Raw genomic sequence first — 20,227 nt, 5'->3', positions numbered from 1 at the left:
TAATCGTCTTCCACTGAATTTACCGAGCTTGGGAGATACCTGCGCCGCATTTCTGCTTGAATTGATGGAGTTGTTTCGTGCCGAAATCCATATGAAGTTCTGCCGTTCCAAACAAATTAATGTACAAAGAAATAACAGAGTAAAGAATTTCCCTGGTTATCTATAGTTTGCTTAGTTCTACCTTGATCCATCCCAAAATCTATCGGGTTTGGATGCTCAGAATTGTCGTCTTAACATCCCCTTCAACTCAAACTCATGATCTTTTCACCTTTATACGTTTCACCGCCACAAGTGAAGCCAATTCGCGAAACAAGACCAAGGGCACAACCGCAGAAAATTAAGATCACGACCTCGAGGAGCTCGAACCAGCATGGGCGCATGGTCTTTGGGGTTAAAGTTTTGCGGGTCCAGCGGCGGCGAGCTCTCTTGTGAGGGATTAATCCGTGGGGAGCCAACCGCATATGACACAAATGTGTCGTGCGGGGGCCATGCAATTTTCTTTTCCTATTTATGTTTAACTCTACCGATTTTTCTGTAGATATGAATTTCTAAATGAGCTCCAAAATTAATGAAATTCTTACCATGGCCTTTGTTGATTATTATTAACATTCTATAAAAATATTAGCTCATTGTGTGTAAGGTTGAATTTGAACATTGTTGAAGTTCAAAAGGGGCTATGGTTTCAGTTTGAACTAAAAGTACCATTTTAAAATTGTATTTTATAAAAATCCAGAAAAAATAATTTTGTGTTTAATAAGATAATGTGCAAAATTTGCGTTTAGCAAACTTCATAGAAAAAATGATTTGTTTTACAAAATTTAAGCCCTCACTCAGCGTTTTGCCTTGTGGGCCCCAAATTCCCTCGACGGTCCTGTTAGAGTTCCTTGTTGATTTATTATAACTCATCTGGGAATTAGCATCCATGTGTTGCTCTGCACTTGTGCTTGCATTGATCGAGTTGTTTCATAGAAAATTCATATGAAACTCAGACGTTGTCCAAACAAAACAATGTACAAAGAAATAACATACTCATCAAATTGCACAGTCCAAAACATATACAAAAAAAAGAGTCATTTTATTGCTTGATAATGATCTCATGAACAAGCTTGAGTAACAAAAAAAAAAAACAAGGCGGTCGAGACCGAGAATGGGCTGGCCGGATCGATTGCAAACCAAGCAGAAACAAATCCTTGGTTGCCTGCCTTCCTCCGGCATACTATAAACTTTTGTACGCAATATTCGCCTCACTGCAGATCGATCTCGACGATTATTCTCTGTTAAGTTGCAGGCCACGCCAGGAGTATATGGTAGTAACCTGCAGGCATGGCCGACGATGGATCGATGAAGAATGAATCACTTGGACTCATACATGGTGTCAGGTTTCCAGTCTTCAGGGATGACATCTTCAGACTCGCCCTTGGTGCCACCATCAGTAGTATACCTGACAGTAAGCGGGCCCTTGAGCGGCTTGGCAGTATCAAGCCTCCACACGGCGCCCCACGACTCCTTGAGCGCGACCCACTCATCCTTGCCCTTCTCCTTCACATCAACGGCCACCACGTCCCCATCGCCACCCACATACTTGACGAGAATCGCCAAGTAATTCGGACTCGACCCCTTCTCCACATGGAACGTCACCTTGGTGCCCTCAGGGTACTTGCACTTCACCCTCCGGAACTGGATCTCCACTTCTCCGGCGCTACGCAGGTCCTGCTCTTTCCCCTTCTTGGCCATGGAGCCGAAGGCGTGGCCCGAAAGGTCGAAGTGGTAGGCGGCGATGGGCTCCTCGTTGTCGTCGGTGATGTGGACGAGGACGGGGTCGCCGGAGCAGGCGTCGGGCTTGGTGCACTTGATCTCGAAGCAGGAGCCGCAGCCGCGCCCGTCGCGGAAGATGGGCGTGTTGCCGCAGGATGTCATGCCGCTGAAGGGCTCCTTGTCCACGTCCTTGTAGCCGCAGGCGCCGCCGTTATCCTTGGGGCCGGCGCCGGTGGGCTTGCCGTACCAGGTGCTCTTGGCGTCCAGCCATTTGTCGCCGTAGGTGGCCGTGATGTTGGGGCCTGGAGGTACCTTGGGGATGCCGTGGGCGGAGCTTGCTAGTGTCGCCAGGATCGATGCTGCCAGGAGCAGCGTCGAGGAAGAAGAAGACGCCATCTTGGTCGGTTGTGGTTTGGTTTTCTCTCTGTGTTGTGCTGTGTTGTTGATGTGCGACGGGTGTTTATATAGCTTGGGCAGGAAGGGAGAGAACCACCCATGGAACAGGGGATGGATGCTCCGGCCATGTCGGTGGCTTACGCGGCAGGCCGTACGTGAGAGGAGACTGAGCTTGGCCGTTGCATGCAGACGCGGCTCGCCGTGGCTCTAGGAGCTAGTGTCTGACCTTTCGTTTCGTTGCTTGCTTTGCATGAGCCGTGCATGCAGGCTGTTCGATCGTGCTAGAGTTAGCTGTATGCATGTGTGGGTACGTGCACCTTGGTGACTTGCCACAGTCGTCATTTCTTAGAAATTTGTTTGAAATCATGTAACCGAGTGAGATCGCTGAGGGTTATAAGTGGTAGCGTGTGAGTTGGGGAAAGTCATCGTCATTGTAACAGAATATTATTCCAACTCAATCTAGATTCCCTTCTGCTCTCTCCTTGCTTCTCCGGTCTTCTTCCCCAACTCCGATCTGATCGGGCGAGTGATTCCCTTCGGGGCATCACATGTGGTATCAGAGCTAGGCGATTTTTCCTCGCTGTCTGCTCGGCCTGATTGTAATTCCAACGAGAGGTTGGTTGTGGATCCGCTCCGCGACTGAAATACCGATCTGCGGTTGATCAGCGAGCACAGCAATCACGGCTCCCTCCAAACCAACCCTAGCCGTCCGCCAAGTGGTTGAGGCTATGGAGGGGATGGAGGAACGGTTGCTGGCGGCGCTGACCTTGAAGCTCGATCAGCAAACGAAGGAGATGGAGACGCGGTTCTCGGCCCTCTGCACTACCCTGTCCGAGCAGGCGATGCATCTCGCTCTGGTTCAGACGAAGGTCGACCTATCGCTCGATTCCTTGGGGAAGGTTCGGCAGGAACAGGCGGCCGCGGCGGCTACCACCACCACCACCAACATCGGGCGCGGAGCGGCGCAGCCCCCATTGATCGTGCCGAACCCCACCACCACCCTCGACATGGTGGGCTTTGGTTCCGGCCGACCTCCACCACCACCACCGCCACCACCTCCGCGCTCCCTATCACTCGGCGCCCCTCCAGCTCGCCCTCAGGTGCAGTTTCCCCCGCATACTCCTCTTACGATCCTCGTCATCTGTGGGAGGTGTCGATTCGGGTGGGCGCAAAAACTGGTTACCTAAGATGGATTTTCCCCGTTTTGATGGTAGTGATGCCAGTATTTGGATTGATCAGTGCCACACTTATTTTGCCATGTATCAAATTCCACCGGGTTTTCGTGTCGCAGCAGCCACCATGTATCTGCGTGGGAGTGCTGCTCACTGGTAACAGGCATACAAACGTGCAGTTGGCTGGCATGAATGGGAACAGTTTAGTGCTGCCGTGTTAGAGGAATTTGAGAATAACACTCAGCGCGATAAAATTCGTGAGCTGTTGCAGTTGCGCCAGGTGGGCTCTGTCGCTGATTATTGCCGCCAATTTGATTTGCTTGTTTACCAGATACGTTTGTATGATGACACCATTGGTGGTTTGATGTTGGTCTCTCAAATTCATTCTGGGTTTGAAAGAGGAGCTCGCCAGCGTCGCCAGGATCGCTGCTGCCAGGAGCAGCGTGCTCGTCGAGGAGGAAGAAGCCATCTTGGTCGTTTGTGGTTTGGTTTTCTCTCTGTGTTGTGCTGTGTTGCTGCTGAACGATGTGCTCTTTATATAGCTTAAGTGGGAGGGACGGAACCATGGAACAGGGGAAGGATGCTCCGGCCATGTCGGTGAGCGGGCGAGCTTTTTGTCCGTTGCATGGAGGAGCGGCTGGCCATCATCGTCGGAACTGTCGATCCTGGCCACGCTGGAGAGTGGTCGTCTGTCTGATAAGGCTTGATTCATTAGCAGGTTGTGACTCTGTCAGTGGGCATTGGGGCGGTTCAAATCGTTTTACAATGACACAAAAACAGAGCGACACAAAATGTGTCTTATGGCCCATGTCGCCAATATGTTTTTTATTTAATTTCAATCATGTTATTCTATAAAATATTTTACGCCATTGTGCAGACATATTACCCTAAACTTTCAATTAAATGTTGAAGTAGAAAATTATTTGGTTCAGGTTTTTGTTTTCTTTGAGCTTCCGGATAAGAGATATTGTTTCCAATATATGCTCCCAAAGTTGTAGCCGTAGGACCATGTACAATAAGGATAGCGTAGGGATGTGCCGTAAAAGATGTACAGTAAAGGTGAAGATTTCAGATGCACACTACAGTTTTGACAAGCATTTGTTACGTAGGGCTATCAGTGTAGGGGGCATGATAAAAACCGTTACAGATCAAAAGCGTATTGGAATCGCAGAATGCCCAATTAAAAAGTTCAGGCTGCAAGAGTTTACTCTGTTTCGAGTGACAAAATAGCCTGGACCGACTTCCCTTTTTGCAGCAACTGAGGAACCAAAAGTAAACCAACGGAATTTCTTTCACAGCAGTGACTGATATCTGTTACAGTTGCACACTCTGCTCTATCCAGGAAAATGGGCAATACAGCGAAAGAACAAAAACCGAGTCAACTCCCCCCAAGAAATAACACGACTGGAAAAATGATCTCCTGTTCCTTGATCTATCTAAACCTCGCTATGCTTCATCCCAACCTGATGAGCCAGCCCCTGCGCCCAAAATGGCCAGGGGAAAAAAAGACGCACATTGTCTGCAAGCTTGGTTCCGAGTTTCAAGGCCTCTTCGGCACTCAAGTAACAGGTGCTCACTTCGGTCTCTAGCTCACTTCGAAGCTGTATGTGCACAAATTTCCTATGCTTCTGCTTGCTGATCCTGCTGCTTGACATTCACCTGTGATTAAGCCCTGAACACAGGACAACAATTAATGCGATCTCAGTTGCAGACTTCACCAAGTTATGGAATATTCTAGTGCAAGAATGAGGTCGATACGTTCAACTAATCAAAGAGATTCAACTGCGGTTTATTCTTCTTCTTCTTTACAATAAGAGTGAAAATAAACACCTCTACTGTATTGACTGCTCTACATGGAGAAATTACCAGAAAATCTCTGCAGAGAACCATTACCACCGTTTAGCTGTGACTCAATTCTTCTTCTTTCAGGCCAAACGGAATTCAACCTCCTCGCAAAGTCTTCCACTTCTCTGTATGTATGAAGCATGTCATTGATCCATATCAAGGAATTGGTTCGGGCATTAATGGCTTTAACAGCTTTCCCAATACAGAACAGAAATAATAATCAAGGATAAACAATAGCAAGCCCAGGTACAAGTGAACATTTATGCTGGCAGCATATTGCAACTGAATTATGCTACTTTCAATTCTAAGTTTTGAACTCGGCAACTTTATTTTTAGAATAGCTCATCAAAAATGGGCACTAGCAAATTTAAAGATCATTATTTCAGCGCAAAAAATATCTACTTTTAGGTCTGCCATAACAGTTAAGGCTTCAGAAAGAAAAGAATATTCAAACATAGCAAAGCCAAAACTATGCTAATAGCATGCATAGATGTACAGAAGAGAGACAATATCCTCACCTATCAAGCTCTTCCTGCAATGCAGGATCAAGTCCATCATCAAGGTCACCATCTTCAAAGGGGTATTCAGCATCATCTTGCACATCTGAACTTTGGCAAGGTGCTCTAGAAATAGTACCAACACCAACAACCGCACATGCAGCTCCCTCCTAAACTCAACAGAATGACAGTGTAAGGAATAGCATACTATTTATATAACTGTACTGCAAAAAAAGGGTAACAAGATATAACCATATTTCCAGGTTCAGGATCAGCCTTTTGGGGATTCTTAGCATGATCCTTCCTCCTCTTGTTCTTTTTCTTATTCTTAGCAGCTTTTCCACCTCCAGAACCTGTCAATTGGACAAATTGTTATGAGCAATGACTGGGAATTTTTATTAAAATAGATTGATGGAGTGTTCATATTGCGTGCTTGCAGCATTGTGGACATTGGGTTAACTTAAAACAGTAACCAAGCTAAGTCAACCAAGATATTATAACAGAGCACAAGCATAAGACAGCAACGGAATCTTAATATCAGTTAACAAGTAAAAATAGAAATAGACGTGCAGCTGACTAATTAAATGTGAATGTTATTCTTAGAACCATATGCATAGCTGTGCTGAAGCCTCCTAAAAAACAGCTGGGCAACATACCTCTTACATTACTCCCTAGATTGCCGCATCAACAAGAATCTACTTATTCCATTTCCTTTTGGGCAGTCTATAACAAAGATAATTCAATACTTCACTGTACCCATATTTCCAAACCTCGCCTTGAAATAATTTAATTGGGCCAACAATGCTTTTATATGTTCTACAGTTAATTCAGAAAATTGAACTACTATTCTGGTCCGGTAATAGATCTACAAGATGAAACAGCCCATGGTGGACAAGTTAGTGAACCCTAATGATGTAGGATTTCAGTAAAGCTGAGTGACTGAACAGGCATATGCATTCACTGTAGTAATATCTTGACCAGTGAAATGTATCTCGAATTCAAACCAGTGCATAGTTATCCATATAGCAGGCATATGCCTCCATCCCCATTTATCTTTGTTGGTCCAGGACAACAACTTTGGTAGCAATTAACGTCTACTATATGTTATATAGTCAATATAACTCACTGCAGTTATACCTCCATCCCCATTTATGAAGCATAGTATCTCATCCAAAGATCGCTCGTCTTTCTGCTCTTTCTGTTCTTGAATATCCTGAAACAAACCACGAAAAGAATACGTAAGACTCAACCAAGAGCAAGACAACTGGATGAAAGAGATAAACATCATTGTGCAGGACCTAACATATCAAAGGATGAAAAACAGGTGAAATCTATCAGAACGACCTTCAGTTTCTGGCGTTCCTGTAGCTCTTTCCGCTTCTTTGCATATAATCGATTCAATAAGCGGATCCTAGGATCATCATTAATATTTTTTAGGGGCTCCAATTTCTCTTCCTGGATGCATGTAAGCTGACAGTAAGTACCGAACATGCTAATATTCAAAATTATAAATGCTATCCGGCTATCCTACCTCAGTTAAGTCATCTGGTAAATGAAAAATATCACGGATTTCCTCAGGTGTCTTTCCTTCAATGATTCGAGCAAGTGCTCGACTGGTAAGATCAACCAGTGGCTTTAATTGAAGACTATCAGCTGCAGATGTCAGCTCACAGAGTTTTTCTGTGTCTATCCTAACAAACTTTTCATCAAACGACTTCCGCTCCTGCATAATAAAGGAAAAGCCTGATAAGATAACTGGAACAGAGGTTTGCCTATCGAATGATTATCTTCAAGTCATAATAAACATATACACCTGACAGAATATAACATCCAATTCAGTGACCAATGAACCCTTTTCTTTCTGAAGTACGAAACTTAAAGCAACCATCATGCTTGGGATGAGCCAAGCATTACCACGGACTCACATGATTATTACAGGAAAAAAAAATACATAACAATCTATACTTGGAACATGTTCATGGCTCGAAGATAGATACAGAAAAAAAAAGGTGCAATGGACAGGCCAACAACAATTGCAACAGACCTTATTTGAGCGCCCAGGGACTTGATGAAACCGGCAGTAGTCAAGAATCAAACTCAAACTTGCCGGATTAACTCTTTCTGGGAGAGCAATAGCATGATTTTTGGATGACCCTGTCCCGTTTTTCACAATTTCTCGACATATCATTGGGCAGAACATGGCAACCTCCTCCTCCACTTGCTGTATGGATCCATCAAAGCACTGAAGCCAAATATAAGTCTTCAACGCCTGCAAGGTCACAAAAGCTTAAGTAAGACTTAAATAAGAATAGAAAGCAGGTTTTTCCACTAAGAAAAATGAGTTCAAGTTAAATAAGCACAAATCATACCTCTGGTTTTATTACAGATAATTCACTTTCTGACATTATTGCCAATGCCAGAGAAAAATATATGGGAGGAGTTGAATGCACCAGAAAATTTACAAGTATCTCCTTTTTAGGTATTCTACCACCAAGTACTCCAATGGCCAGCTATTAACTCTGCAAACCTTACCCTGTACAAAAATTCAGGGTATCCCTTATTTTCTCTTCAGAACAGGCTATGACCACACTTCTCTGGATCATGCAGTGATCTTGTTGACAAATAGGGGGAATGTATGCTTCCTTCAACAACACAGTTTACTAACTACACAACAGAAAGAGACAGGGAAAAAGATGAGTAAAAGGATTTTGTCAACTATAAATGATGAACAATGAAGAGATGGAAAATGGATACGAGAGCAAAAACTTAGATGACCAAGCAAAACATGACTAATACAGCCAAGTTCATGGGAATAAATTTTCTACAAGATGTGCATACAGTCCCAGCCAAATGGATTACACATTGAACAACTGAGTGGCACGTCAAACATGACTACCTATTGCAAGCCAATTGCTTCCCACTTCGTTCAAAGGAGTATTGTTCGGGTTAAATGAAATACAGGAGAGGGAGAACTAATAATCTCTGCACCTTATCTTGTCTTACGATCTCAAAGATTCAATGCCCAATTACTTGCAACGCAACAAACATCCATCAAGCAATGAAACTCGGAAATTTTCCATCCCAAAGACAGAACATGAACGTCCCCCTAATCAAAGAGAAATTACTAGTCAAGGCGGCGCCCATTTGGTCCAGTAACCTATGACGCAACGTAAACCCCCTAAAAAACACAGGAAACGACGAACCAACCCTAAACGACACGAGCGTAACACGAAATGCAACTGCACGCGAGCCACAAGGGACGGCAGCGGAAATGGGGGGGTTAAACCCTAACGGAATTAAGTTTGCGGCGGAGGACGCAAGCCCTAGCCGGATTGCGAGACCCGCCTGCCTATCCGAGCCCCGCGCGGCGGCGGAGAAGGCGCCCCAACCTAAACCCTAACCCCGACAGCACGCGCGCACAGGACCGCGAGGAGGAGGAGGAGGGCAGGTGGTGGTGGGAGAGCGTACCACGGGCCGAAGAGAACGGGGACTCCCCGGTAGGGAGACAGAGAGAGAAGAAACGGTGCACGGCGGCAGCGGCGGCGGGGAGGGAAGCCCGGCGGCGGCTGGCGGCGGCGGCGAGGGAAGGCGTGGCGTTTTTTGGTTGGTGGTGCGGTTTGGTTTGGGAGGAAAAATGGAGGCGAGACGAGACGAGCGGAGGAAGCCGAAGCGACACGGGATCACTCTCCCCTTATCTATCTCTGCCCGGCCCTCACTCTTCCAGCCCATGGGCCTTTCCTCATATTGGGCCTCTCGCCTTATCTATCTCTCTGCCCCCTCACTCTTCCAGCCCACTAGGCCTTTCCTCATGTTAGGCCTACTCATCCAGGCCACTCCTCGGCCTTCTTACCTCATGTTGGGCCTTCCTCTGCTCATCTGACTCATCTGGCCCATCTGCTCTCCCTTGGGATTGGTTCCGTTCTGTTCGAATGGGAGCGCATCCCATGAATGCCGCAGATGCGCCGCGGCGGGGGCGGGTGATATGGCGTCGCCGGAGGACATGGTGGCGGAGCTGGTGAGCACGCTCTTCTCTCTCGCTCGCCGTGGTTGTAGTAACCTGTGTTTTTTTCTTTCCTATTTCGGGTTGGGCTGCTTTTCTGAGTTCTGACGCGGGGGGGATTGCAGGAGACGGCGGCGGCGGAGGTGCTGCGGCGGCTGGGCACGGGGGAGAATGCGGGAGGGCTCACCGGCGAGGAGGCCGCGCGGCGGCTCCGCGTCCACGGGCCCAACATAGTCCTCCGCTCACACCACGTGCGTGCGCTCGGCGCTCTCTCTCTCTCTCTCTCTCAACTGGTTGGATGAATTCGTTCCTGCATTTGTTTCGTGGATTCAATTATTCGACGTCGAGTGCTAAACACATATGTCATCGATGATCACCAGAATGCACGGCTCGATTTTCCAAAATCTGAGCATTATTCTCAGTACTGCTGGCACTCTTTTGTGTAAAATGTACAAGTAGATATATTATTATCATATATTGCTTTGTAAGGTAGTGTAATGTTAATGCTAGAAACACAGTGAATGGTAGTCACCTATCTATCACTATTATTTTTTTAAGATGTCTCCCAAGAATATTGCTAATTCTCTATATGGTAATTATCCTAGCTAGCTATTCCTATTTCCAAGAGCTGAGAAGTCAGAAACTTCCTCTTCCTGCAGAACTCATCTCTCACTGCCCATCCTGTTGAAAGTGATGGTTTGGTATTAGTTGACCTGGACAAGCTGCACAAAGAAGGGCCAATTGATATGTAGTTTTGAAAAAATAGGTCTGTTAGCCATGCTGTATCATTTACAGGTTTTCGACGAATGCAGCTTCATAAGGTCAAATTTATTGCTGCTGCAGGAGGACAGCATGCTTCAAAATTTCGTGATGACAATCTTCTCACTCTGGGGATGGGATCATGTCTTCCCTAAGTACAACAACATGGTCTGTGTCATACTTAATTCCATGTCATGGGTTACAGTATTAACTACAGTTGTGTCTCTCGCCATCGTGTCGGCTGACCAGAGATCTTACATGCTGGCCACCGCCATTTTTTTACTAGCTGCAAGCTTAGTAGCGCGCTTTACTGCAAAGCTTGTTGTGGAGTATGCTAAGGCTACGCTGGAGGCCAAAGCATATGCACCAAGGGCCAAGGTGTTGAGGGATGGGAGGTGGATTGATGTGCATGCAGCTAATCTGGTCCCTGGCGATATTATATTTCTCAAGGTTGGGGCATTGTCCCTGCTAATGCTTGTGTCCTCCGGTTTCAAAAGAAGATTCACTTTAGTATTCACCGTTTGAGTAGTGCTTCTATGCTGTCAAAAAAAGTAGAAGCACACCTCTTAAACAACATTAAGCGTCTGATCTGCAAGCATCCATAACGCCATCACTAAGAATGCCACTTTAAGGTTGTGGAATCTAGCCTTTAGAGCACAAATCTTACTGTTTTGCTATCTTGATTTATTAGTGCAGAGGACAACTGTGATATAGTGAGAAGGTTGGCCAATTTTGGATGTCATTGTGCGATGGTTGGGTATGAATTCTTGATCATGATGCTATGGGTGAAAGCCATATTGGAATTTCAGTAGCTGATGCCACTGATTACACCAAAAGTGAATCCGATCTTGTTTTGACTCAGCCTTCCATGATACCTATTTCATCAGCCATCCGAATCAGTAGGGAGATTTGTAAGATTATGAAGGGCTACATGGAAAGTCATTCTGATGTATTTATAGGTTGTATTGCTGGCATGATATTTGGTGTCTATATCATGATAAACAAATAAATGTTGCTTTTGTTGCAGATCTACACTGTTTCATCTACTGCCCATCTCGTGAGTAAAAGTTATTATTATGCCTTGATAGTTTTTTATAAACCACTGCATTGTGCAATGCTGACTTCAGCCATTCATTTTATTGAAGTTAGGTGTTCGTGTCATTTTCCTTTTATGGAACTTTGACTTGTCAAGTTTCCTGGCTTTGGTGATTGCTGCTTTTAATTGCTGTGAGTTTTGGCTGCAAAAGAACCCACAACCTTATTTTACAGCATATACTGTTTGTGTCCTCCTTTTCGTCTTCAAATTGTTCTTTGCTTTTTACTTTATTTTAAGGTTCATCCTTTGCAATATTATTCGAAAGGATAGAACTCAGTGAGTCACCAGATAGATGGAGAGTTAAGAAAATCGAGGTGTTGCTTTTGGTAGCTACATAGTTCTGAGTACAGCCATTTTTTTTCAGGGCTGCAACATTTTCAGACTTTCTTTCAGTGAGCTCTTTTTCCCCGGTTAATCTACATTATATTGGTTTCGAGTTGTAGCTAATTATCTAGTACATGGACAGAATAAATTTGAAGGTAAATCGCTGATGGGCACTGATGAAGACATTAGAGCTGCTTTGTTCCTTCAGATGAGCATAGTGAACCAAGCTGTTGCACTGTTTGCTCATTCTGATGATTGCTGCCTTATCAGATGTCCTGGACCTTTTGTGGCATTTACTTTTATTTTTATTCAGATGGTGAGCTCATTTCCTTTTGTGTTTTTGGTGAAGCCTTTCATTCGCTGCATGATAATTTCACCGACCTTCTGGTCAGCATGATATTTACCACATGATCCCTGTGTCTCGCTAGGAACAATTGTCGAACAAATGGATATGTTCAGATTTAATCCATAAAAATCAGAGTTGTATTCATCCTGTCAAGATTGTACTATGTAGAAGTAGTAAAATTTCTTAATACTGGGCATTTTTCTTCACAATACTCATTACGTCAACCATTTTCTACCAGGTGGCCACCCATAAAGTCATATATGGTGACTTGGATTTTGCACTAGTAAGGGTATTGGTTTGCTCAGGGAAGGATTGATATGGTTGTACAACCTTGTTGTGCTCATGACCCCTGTTTTTAAGAAGTGGATTTGCTCTATTTTATTTCCTTCAGCCCTCTGTTGCAATAGGTATTAATTAATCTTTTGCTCTTCGGCAGGTCATAGATGGAGGCGTGCAAACATGACTAGTGAAAAGTTATTAACAACATGCATGCATTCAGCCATCCTACATATAGCTTTTCTCTGGTTACTGTATGTAATACTTGACATCAGGCTACAGAAGCCAGTATCTAGTTGATAGCTTAAAACATTCTTGTAGCCGGTCATTTCAGTGTATCACCTGTAAATGCCTCAGTAAATAAAACCCGATAGCCACATCTAATCAATCCCTCCTGATTCAGAAAATGCAATTCTGATGTCATCACTTGTCCAAGCCTGCCTTTTCTTTCATTTGTATGCTAGTTAAATGTTGCAAGAGCTACAGTCGTATTTACATAACTTACATATCATAGCGGAAACAAATATAAAATTTTGTCCAAAGAAGAGAAAATCTCGTCCTGGCTTTTCATTCCAAAAGAAAATTTGGGCTTATTACTAAAGGTAGAAACCATCTTTTGACTTCTTTTTCTTAAAATCATATTATGTTTCTGACCTTTTCTATTTTTGTTACTTGTCATTTACCATAATGTCCGCTAGCTGAAAAGACTACATCACCCAACATGGCACCATACTCAGCATTGTTTCTCTCTTTGATTGTTTTGTTATCTAGACAGTATAGAAAACACGAGTTGCAAGTTATCCCCTGTAAAATCGTATATATGGTGCATATTGCGTCCTGTAAAATGATTTGACTTGTTTGTCCTCTGAATTTTCATTCAGGTAATTGTGTAATCTAGGATTATGAGACAATCTTGAAGACTCCTTCATTGATACTACTCCAAAAGTGATACTTATAGTTATCTTATCTCACTAGATCACGAGTTAATTTAGTTATTACAGTGACAGTTGTGCAGGTCATGCGTGGCCAAGGTGGCTGGGGAGACTCTCCAAGCCTGCATTTGCATATGCTCAATTGGTGGCTGCCTCAATAGTTTTATGGTGGTGCAGTTGGAATGTCTGATGGTGGCAGTTAGCAGGTGAGTTCCCAGCGTCATTCTTAGAAATATTATTATGCAAATATTTATACAGTGGCAAAATGCGTTGTCGGATGCACGATGTTAGTGCCGTAATGCGTGTTTGCATGCATCATCATCCTTGAAATGCCATTTGAATTTAAAACCATAACCTAGATATTAGTGCAGTGGTGAATGTGTTGTCAGATGCACAGGAAGTCCATTGCAATTGGAAGGTTGCATCATGCTTAATAGTATCCCACCAATTTAAAAATTTGTTGTCAGATGGCCATTGGAGTAGCGATGTTTGCATCACCCTGAGAATTATAGAAGAGGAGTAGTTAGCAAGATATGAAGTTATATTGCAGAAACTATCTGAGGACTGGTTGGCCATTTCCTGTGGAGAAAGGTCGCTAATTAATTAAATGTACCTAGCCTTTTGTTGACCTTTTCCCTTAGAGTAATGCCCGGTGAGAAGCATATACTCATGAGATATTTTTCTCATGTATGTATTCTGAATACAGGTATCAACACTTACGACTAAATCTCACTAGTTTTCTGTCACCAGCTATATACACTAGTTGCTGTTAAATATTCTCCAGTAACGGACCTGTGAACAAACTGTTGTTCTTTATATTTTAGAATTATTGTGTATTTACCCTTAATTTGAACTGACCATTTTCAACCCTGGCATAACATATTATTCCACTCATAATACTATGATCGATTAGCTTGAACTTTGAGGGCTCATTTGATTCACAAGTACATGGGGAACACTGTTATGAACAATTAATTGGACGGGTATTTGCATCATTTGATAAGATCTAAACCTTTAATGATTGGAAACTAAAAACCTAATGTCAACTAGTAGTATTTTTCTTTGTCAAGTGGGAACACCCTCCCGATTATTTTTTTAGGAACCGAAATATGTAAATAGTGTGTGAGCTTTAGTGCTTTACTGGTAAAGATAGAGCATCTGATTGCCTGAAAAAGCATTACTAAGCTCTCTGAAGAAATGGAGTATACTTAATTTCTCTTAATTAAAAGTACTCGAAGGAGCTAGTACGCCATGAGGTTAATATGCAAGAGTATGCATGTAAACCCTCTAGCCGTGAACTCTGCTGTCTCTCAAGACAAACGCGACATGACTCGTGCGATTAATTTATATTATGCAAACAAGTGTTAGATACTATGATTGCCTTTTATACAAATTAATGGAAGTGAGATCTGCCTCTGGAAAGAGACACTTTGTTATTCATAAGAGACAGAGGACCTGATTCCCTGTGTGTAGGGAGTCAAGCTTCCAATATCATATAGGTGTATGTATGATTAGGAGCCTATTAATTAATACATAAGCCCAACGGAGGGGTTGAGAAGCCAACATGCAAGAACATTTTTTCTTTCCCAACCAGCTATACAAGATAACATTAATTAATTTCCTTACATCTTGGCATACGTACATATGCATTCAACCACATGCCTGCACTGCATATACATACATGTAGAGTACATATATGTTGTTTGAAGGAAATTAATTAATATCCATGCCGATCCATGACCTTAGTGCACTGCTTAATTAAATTAGCACACCGTGGTATGATCTCCACTCCTCCCTTAATTTCTCGCTCTAATCTTCGGCCAAGCCTCCTCAATCGATAGATTCATCACAACATACATATATATGTAAATAATCTTAGAGCAAGGCCAATTAAGTTCCATTGCTACATAGGTACAAGTTAAGCCATTAACAACACACATAGGAAGGAAATGAACGCAGGAGAAGACAGACGGTGGCCGGCGGTGAGGTGGGTGGCTACATCTTTCCGATGAGGGGGATGCCGACAGCGGTGACGATGAGGGTGGAGGGGACGCCGAAGACAAGATGGTTCCAGAAGGTGAGCTCGTAGGCGTTCCGTGGGGCCCGGCGCGCCTGCTCGCACACGATCAGGTTCGCCGCCGACCCCAGCAGCGACAGGTTCCCAGCCACCGTGCTCACCCATGCCAGAAGCAGCCACGACCGCGTCACCGCTGCCGGCGATATCAGCGCCGCTGCCGTGGCAACCTCGTTACCCATCAGCAGCACTGCACATATATATGCCACGTCAGATCAAAATATATATATGTGCATATGTATACAACATATATGACCAAATGAAGCTAGCCAGGTATAGCTAGTGACTAGTGAGTGACAGAGTGAGTGATGACTAGATATCAAGTGTAGGAATTGTTTCTTGCGTTCTAGAAGAACCACGCCTGCTAATTGCAGCCGCACCAGCATTAATTAATCATCTACTACTTTAGTTTAATTTGGAGTTAATATACTTTAAGAAATATCTATTATTTGAGTGCTTTGTCATGTCAGCATCAACACATCTAGTATATTATCATTATGTCACTATAGCTATAGAGCCTGTATCTAGGCCTGTTAGTGTGACTGATTAATTCTGTATATGTGCTTATCTAAAAAATGTATTTCTTAGGGCCATATATATATGCATGCATGCAGATGTAGTATTTATATACATAATACTGACCTGTTGGTACGTTGGAGGCGAGGTTGGAGAGGAGCAAGATGATGACAGACAGCACAGATATCCCACCAACGCTGTCAACCTTGGAGTAGGGCGCCATGAAGTCCCAAATAGCTCCGGGGAGCCCTGTCTTATTGAACCCACTCACCGTGATAAACATCCCGGAGAAGAAGACCAGCAGCGAATAGGACACCTTCACCAAGCACGGCTCGGCATCCCTGAAATCGACGACGACTAGGGCGATTGCCGTCGTGATGGCCGTCCACGACATGTTCAGCCCGACCATGTAGGCCACCACCATGCCGACGGTCACGATGTAGGCGAAGCTCTTGAGGAACAGCTTCCTCCGCTGCTCTGTGCACTGCATGAACCACGGGTGCTTGGTGGATATGTTCTCCTCCATCATTGAGTCGCCGTCATCGACGACCATGGCTCCCGTGATCGGGTGCGGGCTCTTGAGGGATGCCACGGAGGGAGACCGGCCTTCCTCGATGGCCTCCATCTGCTTACCGTTGTTGGCCATGCAAGGGCTCGTACCCTCAAGGTCCTTCCAGTACATGGCTAGCAGCATCACCATGTTGACAGCCATGCCAGCGAGCATGGCCGGCAGAATCCCAAGCAAGAACTTGGGGAAGGGGATTTTGCTGTTGAATGCTATGACCAGATTCTGTGGGTTCCCAATAGGGGTGGCACTGGACCCAATATTGGCACTGGACGCCAAGGCCAGCAAGAAGGGCTTGGCCGGGAGGTTCCTCTCGGCGGCGAGCTCGAGGACGAACTCAGTGAGCACGACGCAGCAGGTGTCGTTGGTGAAGAGGGCCGAGGCAAGGGCTGTGACGACGCAGACCCGGCAGAGCAGGTCACGCCCTCCCTGGGACTTCCATGCTAGGAGGGTTCCGAGATGCTTGAACATGCCAGCGTTCTTGAGGTAGCCGCCGACGACCATGGTGGAGAAGAGGAGGCCGAGGATCGGGAGGTCGATGGAGGCATAGGCATCGTCCGGGCTGATGACGTGGAAGACGATCATGAGGACCGCCGAGAGGAGCGAGCCGGCGGTCCGTCCGATGGGGAGGAATGGCACCGACGGGAACACCGCCATCATCCAGAAGATGCCGAAGGCGATCGAGCCAAGGACCACCTTGGGTAGAGATGCGAGCACCATGATGGATGATCTTGATGATACAAATTATTTACCCAGGTAGCTAATTAACCTAGTGCTTGATTTGAGTGTGTAGTGGAGAGCAAGCGTGCATTAGTGAGCTCGCTTGCTAGCTCAGTTGTGCTGTGGCTGCCGAAGAGGGTGTGTTCACGGTGGCTATAAGTAGTGCTTCAGATGGCATGTGTGGCAGATGGGCGGCTAGCTAGCTTGCTGGCATATGATGTCATGTAGGGTTGGAACTAGAGAACGGAGCGTTGGGAGATCGCTAGCAAGGTAGGGCACGTACAAACAAGCAAGCAGAGAGGCCGGGTATAGCAATGCAAGAGTCAAATGTGGTGAGATCAAAAGGGTAATGTAAAGAATTAGGTTTTGCTGATGCCATCGCCGCCCAACCTACGTTTGCACTGGGATATTATTGGCCCAAAAGCACCTACTAACTTGGATACCAACTTTTCTACATACAGATACGTACAAATGGACCGTAAAAATCAGCATATACACTTACAGACACATGCTGGCTAGACTATTACCTGCATATGGCTTCCTTAGCTCTATATGTCCATCAGACAGAGGGAGAGAGACTGCCGCTGTAAACTTAGTGCAGCTATACGCCTGCATGGACATGCATTTGCATGCAAATTAAAGGCCTAACTTATGCTTTTGCACATCTACTTGCATAATAACAGTATGAAGCACTAGTGTGACAATAAGCGTCTGTCAGTGTTAATCGCTCGCGGACGCCGCTGATTAGCTGCTTAGTTAGGTCATGTGGATGGATAGACGATGTATCAATTAATCGGTTCGTGGCCCTAATTAAACACCAGACAGATGGATGGGGAGCAGTTAATTAAGCTCGCTGTTAATACTTTAACCCTGCACTGCCACTTTCGAGCTGATTGCCTTCTTCTTTTCTGATAATTCTTGTGTACTTTACTGAAGTATCAACTTCACAGCTTAGCTTCAAACCTTCCATGTGCATCCACTAATTAAACCTCTTTCTAGTTGATTAACCGGGCAGTACTCTAGATAATTAAGTTAATCGCGTGACTGGAAGGGCCACCCAATGGGGCCGGCACACAGCCGAGCCGATACTCTCACCCGATTGGCCAAGACCAGGAGAAGTTTAGCAGATATACTTAAATAGAGTGATGTGTCGGTCTGGCATCCATCCTGGAACATTTCTTTTCATCAAGTGCTTTGCCATGATGCATGATTCAAGTTTTTTAGTGTTGCATCCCTTCCACATGTCAACTACGCATCAACTACTCCCTCCAATATGGTGTCTAGCTTCCATCTTATTTTTGATCGCCTTTCCGGAGGAAAGGGGCGTGCTAAATGCTGCTTTCTGCAGCATGTGTTTGCTAGCTTAACCATATGCATGTAGGTAGGATCCGAAACGAGCTCGAGCCACATAATTTTCGCTAAAAGAATATATAATTTGCATGTAGAGTGTGTGTGAGAGTTGGGGGTAGGAGGGGGCTCCTTGCTCCCTGAGCCAATGGTGTCAACGAGCCGCGATTGGATGCCATACGGTGCATCTCGGCATACTAACCATTGGGTCATGGCATCCAATCGCGGCTCGAGAAGTGCAAGACCCAATGGTTAGTATGCCGAGATGCACCGCATGGCATCCAATCGCGGCTCGAGAAGTGCATTCGACTTACTAAAATGAAGTGCACTTGATTTATAGAGGGTTTATGGGTCGGCTAACTTAAAACAAGAAGTGAACATGGCTTGGTCTTGTTTGATTAGGTTCAGATTCCAGCCGAGCCGATGTGCGCATCATGTTATCGATCTCAAACGGCGCTCGCGTGAGCCTCGAGGCTTTTTGCTCTATATGTATATGTATGTTTCTTTTACCTTCTCTTATCAGCCTTTTTGCTGGTACCAATCCCTTGATTAAGTAGTACTTGTGGATAGCACACTAACCCATCCATCCATGCATGACAGTGTTTTACTGATTTTAGAAACATATGTGAAGATCGATCCACCCAAGCTAAGTAGTGCAAAATGAGGTAAAAAGTTCACTAAACCAACCATTGTATACTAATGAACTCCACTAATTACCAAGTGGTCTAGGTAGCGTACTGACAACAACATGCCAGGTGAAGTAATTTATCATCAAATTGCCAATTAGGGGGGGGGGGGGGGGGGGGGAGCATGCACAACTAGAGCCAGAAATATCTACCTACATGCACCATGCATGCATATACATGCTAGCTTTGTCAGCAGCGCCAAGGGAGATGAATCTACATGAAATTTCTAAACTTTGCTGCTAACGTGCTACAATTACCTCGAGTTGTTAATTAGTTAAGATTCTGTTAATTGAGAGAGAACAAATTAACGATCCATTTTGCCCTGAGATTTTCAAAATATATATACATGCATTAATTTGGTCCTTAATCACCATGCTCGATCGTGTTTAATTACAGATCGACAAATTCTAGCTATATGTTAGCGAAGGCATATAAACTCCAGTACTTATAATTGATCTCTAGAAGAAAGGGACGGAAATCTACCAAATTAGCGTGTGCCGAAATCTTAGTGGCAGCTTAGCTAGCAAATTAAAGCATCGTGATAGAACATGTCGGACGATCACAGCCTCTGGTGATCCAGCGTTGATTAATTATCTGCGGGTATGATTGAACATGTTATGTATTACACGTACGTCCCAGGCCTAGGCCATGGATTCTTTACCAAATAGATCGAGCTAGCTAAATCGCAGCTCTATGCATTTGGACAGACAAAGAATTCAGAAATTATTCTCATCGTCTTAATCAAGTTCTAGTAAAGCCTAGCTAGTAGTACGCGTGGCGTTGCTGTCAGGCCACGTGCACATTCACATTCTTTCTGTCCAGCTTTTAACCTGACAGGCTATGCTACACACACACACATTATATGTAGCTTCTAAATATGTATGTGCAGTCTTATCAGTTATATTTAGCTAGCTAGGGTAG

At 44.6% G+C, this 20,227-nt stretch overlaps 4 protein-coding genes across 16 annotated transcripts; 1 reads left to right on the top strand and 3 right to left on the bottom strand.

Annotated features, from left to right (window-relative positions):
* Window positions 1-1,011: 1,011 nt before the first annotated feature.
* Window positions 1,012-2,184, bottom strand: LOC100832526 (major pollen allergen Hol l 1). Its single transcript, XM_010231036.2, has one exon. It carries the CDS (start codon window positions 2,149-2,151, stop codon window positions 1,354-1,356), a length of 798 nt encoding a protein of 265 aa, XP_010229338.1. The 5' UTR covers window positions 2,152-2,184; the 3' UTR covers window positions 1,012-1,353.
* A 2,358-nt stretch (window positions 2,185-4,542) lies between these two features.
* On the bottom strand, window positions 4,543-9,338 carry LOC100837314 (SKP1-like protein 21). 3 transcript variants are annotated; one of them, XM_010231035.3, is made up of 10 exons: window positions 9,134-9,338; window positions 8,035-8,329; window positions 7,710-7,934; window positions 7,197-7,388; window positions 7,007-7,120; window positions 6,803-6,878; window positions 5,918-6,018; window positions 5,687-5,835; window positions 5,217-5,293; window positions 4,543-4,995 (listed from the first exon to the last, which is right to left on the bottom strand). In XM_010231035.3, the coding sequence occupies exons 2-10, from the start codon at window positions 8,068-8,070 to the stop codon at window positions 4,979-4,981; spliced, it is 987 nt and encodes a 328-aa protein (XP_010229337.1). In that variant the 5' UTR covers window positions 8,071-8,329; window positions 9,134-9,338; the 3' UTR covers window positions 4,543-4,978. The 3 variants fall into 3 exon arrangements, with proteins under 3 accessions (XP_010229337.1, XP_010229335.1, XP_003559016.1); XM_010231033.3 differs by having other exon boundaries at window positions 5,190-5,293; window positions 9,134-9,337; XM_003558968.4 differs by having other exon boundaries at window positions 5,190-5,293; window positions 7,010-7,120; window positions 9,134-9,335.
* A 233-nt stretch (window positions 9,339-9,571) lies between these two features.
* Window positions 9,572-15,394, top strand: LOC106865916 (ATPase 5, plasma membrane-type-like). 11 transcript variants are annotated; one of them, XR_002961718.1, is made up of 8 exons: window positions 9,574-9,680; window positions 9,791-9,916; window positions 10,325-10,431; window positions 10,509-11,481; window positions 11,574-11,651; window positions 11,885-11,912; window positions 11,987-12,160; window positions 12,429-14,197. XR_002961718.1 is itself a non-coding variant. In XM_024456807.1 (5 exons), exons 1-5 carry the CDS (start codon window positions 9,648-9,650, stop codon window positions 12,504-12,506), a joined length of 495 nt encoding a protein of 164 aa, XP_024312575.1. In that variant the 5' UTR covers window positions 9,572-9,647; the 3' UTR covers window positions 12,507-14,197. The 11 variants fall into 11 exon arrangements, 2 of the variants coding, with proteins under 2 accessions (XP_024312575.1, XP_024312576.1); XR_002961717.1 differs by having other exon boundaries at window positions 11,570-11,651; XR_002961714.1 differs by having other exon boundaries at window positions 9,573-9,680; window positions 11,570-11,912.
* Window positions 14,964-17,431, bottom strand: LOC100837009 (silicon efflux transporter LSI2). The gene is made up of 2 exons (XM_003558967.4): window positions 16,115-17,431; window positions 14,964-15,662 (listed from the first exon to the last, which is right to left on the bottom strand). The coding sequence occupies exons 1-2, from the start codon at window positions 17,271-17,273 to the stop codon at window positions 15,394-15,396; spliced, it is 1,428 nt and encodes a 475-aa protein (XP_003559015.1). The 5' UTR covers window positions 17,274-17,431; the 3' UTR covers window positions 14,964-15,393.
* Window positions 17,432-20,227: the final 2,796 nt, after the last annotated feature.

The sequence above is a fragment of the Brachypodium distachyon genome, chromosome 1, assembly GCF_000005505.3.
Source record: "Brachypodium distachyon strain Bd21 chromosome 1, Brachypodium_distachyon_v3.0, whole genome shotgun sequence".
Lineage (NCBI taxonomy): Eukaryota > Viridiplantae > Streptophyta > Magnoliopsida > Poales > Poaceae > Brachypodium > Brachypodium distachyon.
This window is presented reverse-complemented; position numbering and strand designations above follow the sequence as displayed.

Bases quoted from the DNA above. Each gene is read 5' to 3' on its own strand.
- LOC100837009 (XM_003558967.4), bottom strand. From the start codon at position 17,273: ATGGTGCTCGCATCTCTACCCAAGGTGGTCCTTGGCTCGATCGCCTTC. The intron at 15,663-16,114 runs GTCAGTATTATG...ATATATGTGCAG, and splicing joins CGCCTCCAACGTACCAACAG to TGCTGCTGATGGGTAACGAG.
- LOC100832526 (XM_010231036.2), bottom strand. From the start codon at position 2,151: ATGGCGTCTTCTTCTTCCTCGACGCTGCTCCTGGCAGCATCGATCCTG.
- LOC100837314 (XM_010231033.3), bottom strand. From the start codon at position 8,070: ATGTCAGAAAGTGAATTATCTGTAATAAAACCAGAG. The intron at 6,879-7,006 runs GTTCTGATAGAT...GGTTTGTTTCAG, and splicing joins AACGCCAGAAACTGAAGGTC to GATATTCAAGAACAGAAAGA. The intron at 5,294-5,686 runs GTGAGGATATTG...TCATACATACAG, and splicing joins TTGCAGGAAGAGCTTGATAG to AGAAGTGGAAGACTTTGCGA.
- LOC106865916 (XM_024456807.1), top strand. From the start codon at position 9,648: ATGGCGTCGCCGGAGGACATGGTGGCGGAGCTG. The intron at 10,593-11,986 runs GTCTGTGTCATA...GTACATGGACAG, and splicing joins TCCCTAAGTACAACAACATG to AATAAATTTGAAGGTAAATC. The intron at 12,161-12,428 runs GTGAGCTCATTT...ATTTTCTACCAG, and splicing joins CTTTTATTTTTATTCAGATG to GTGGCCACCCATAAAGTCAT.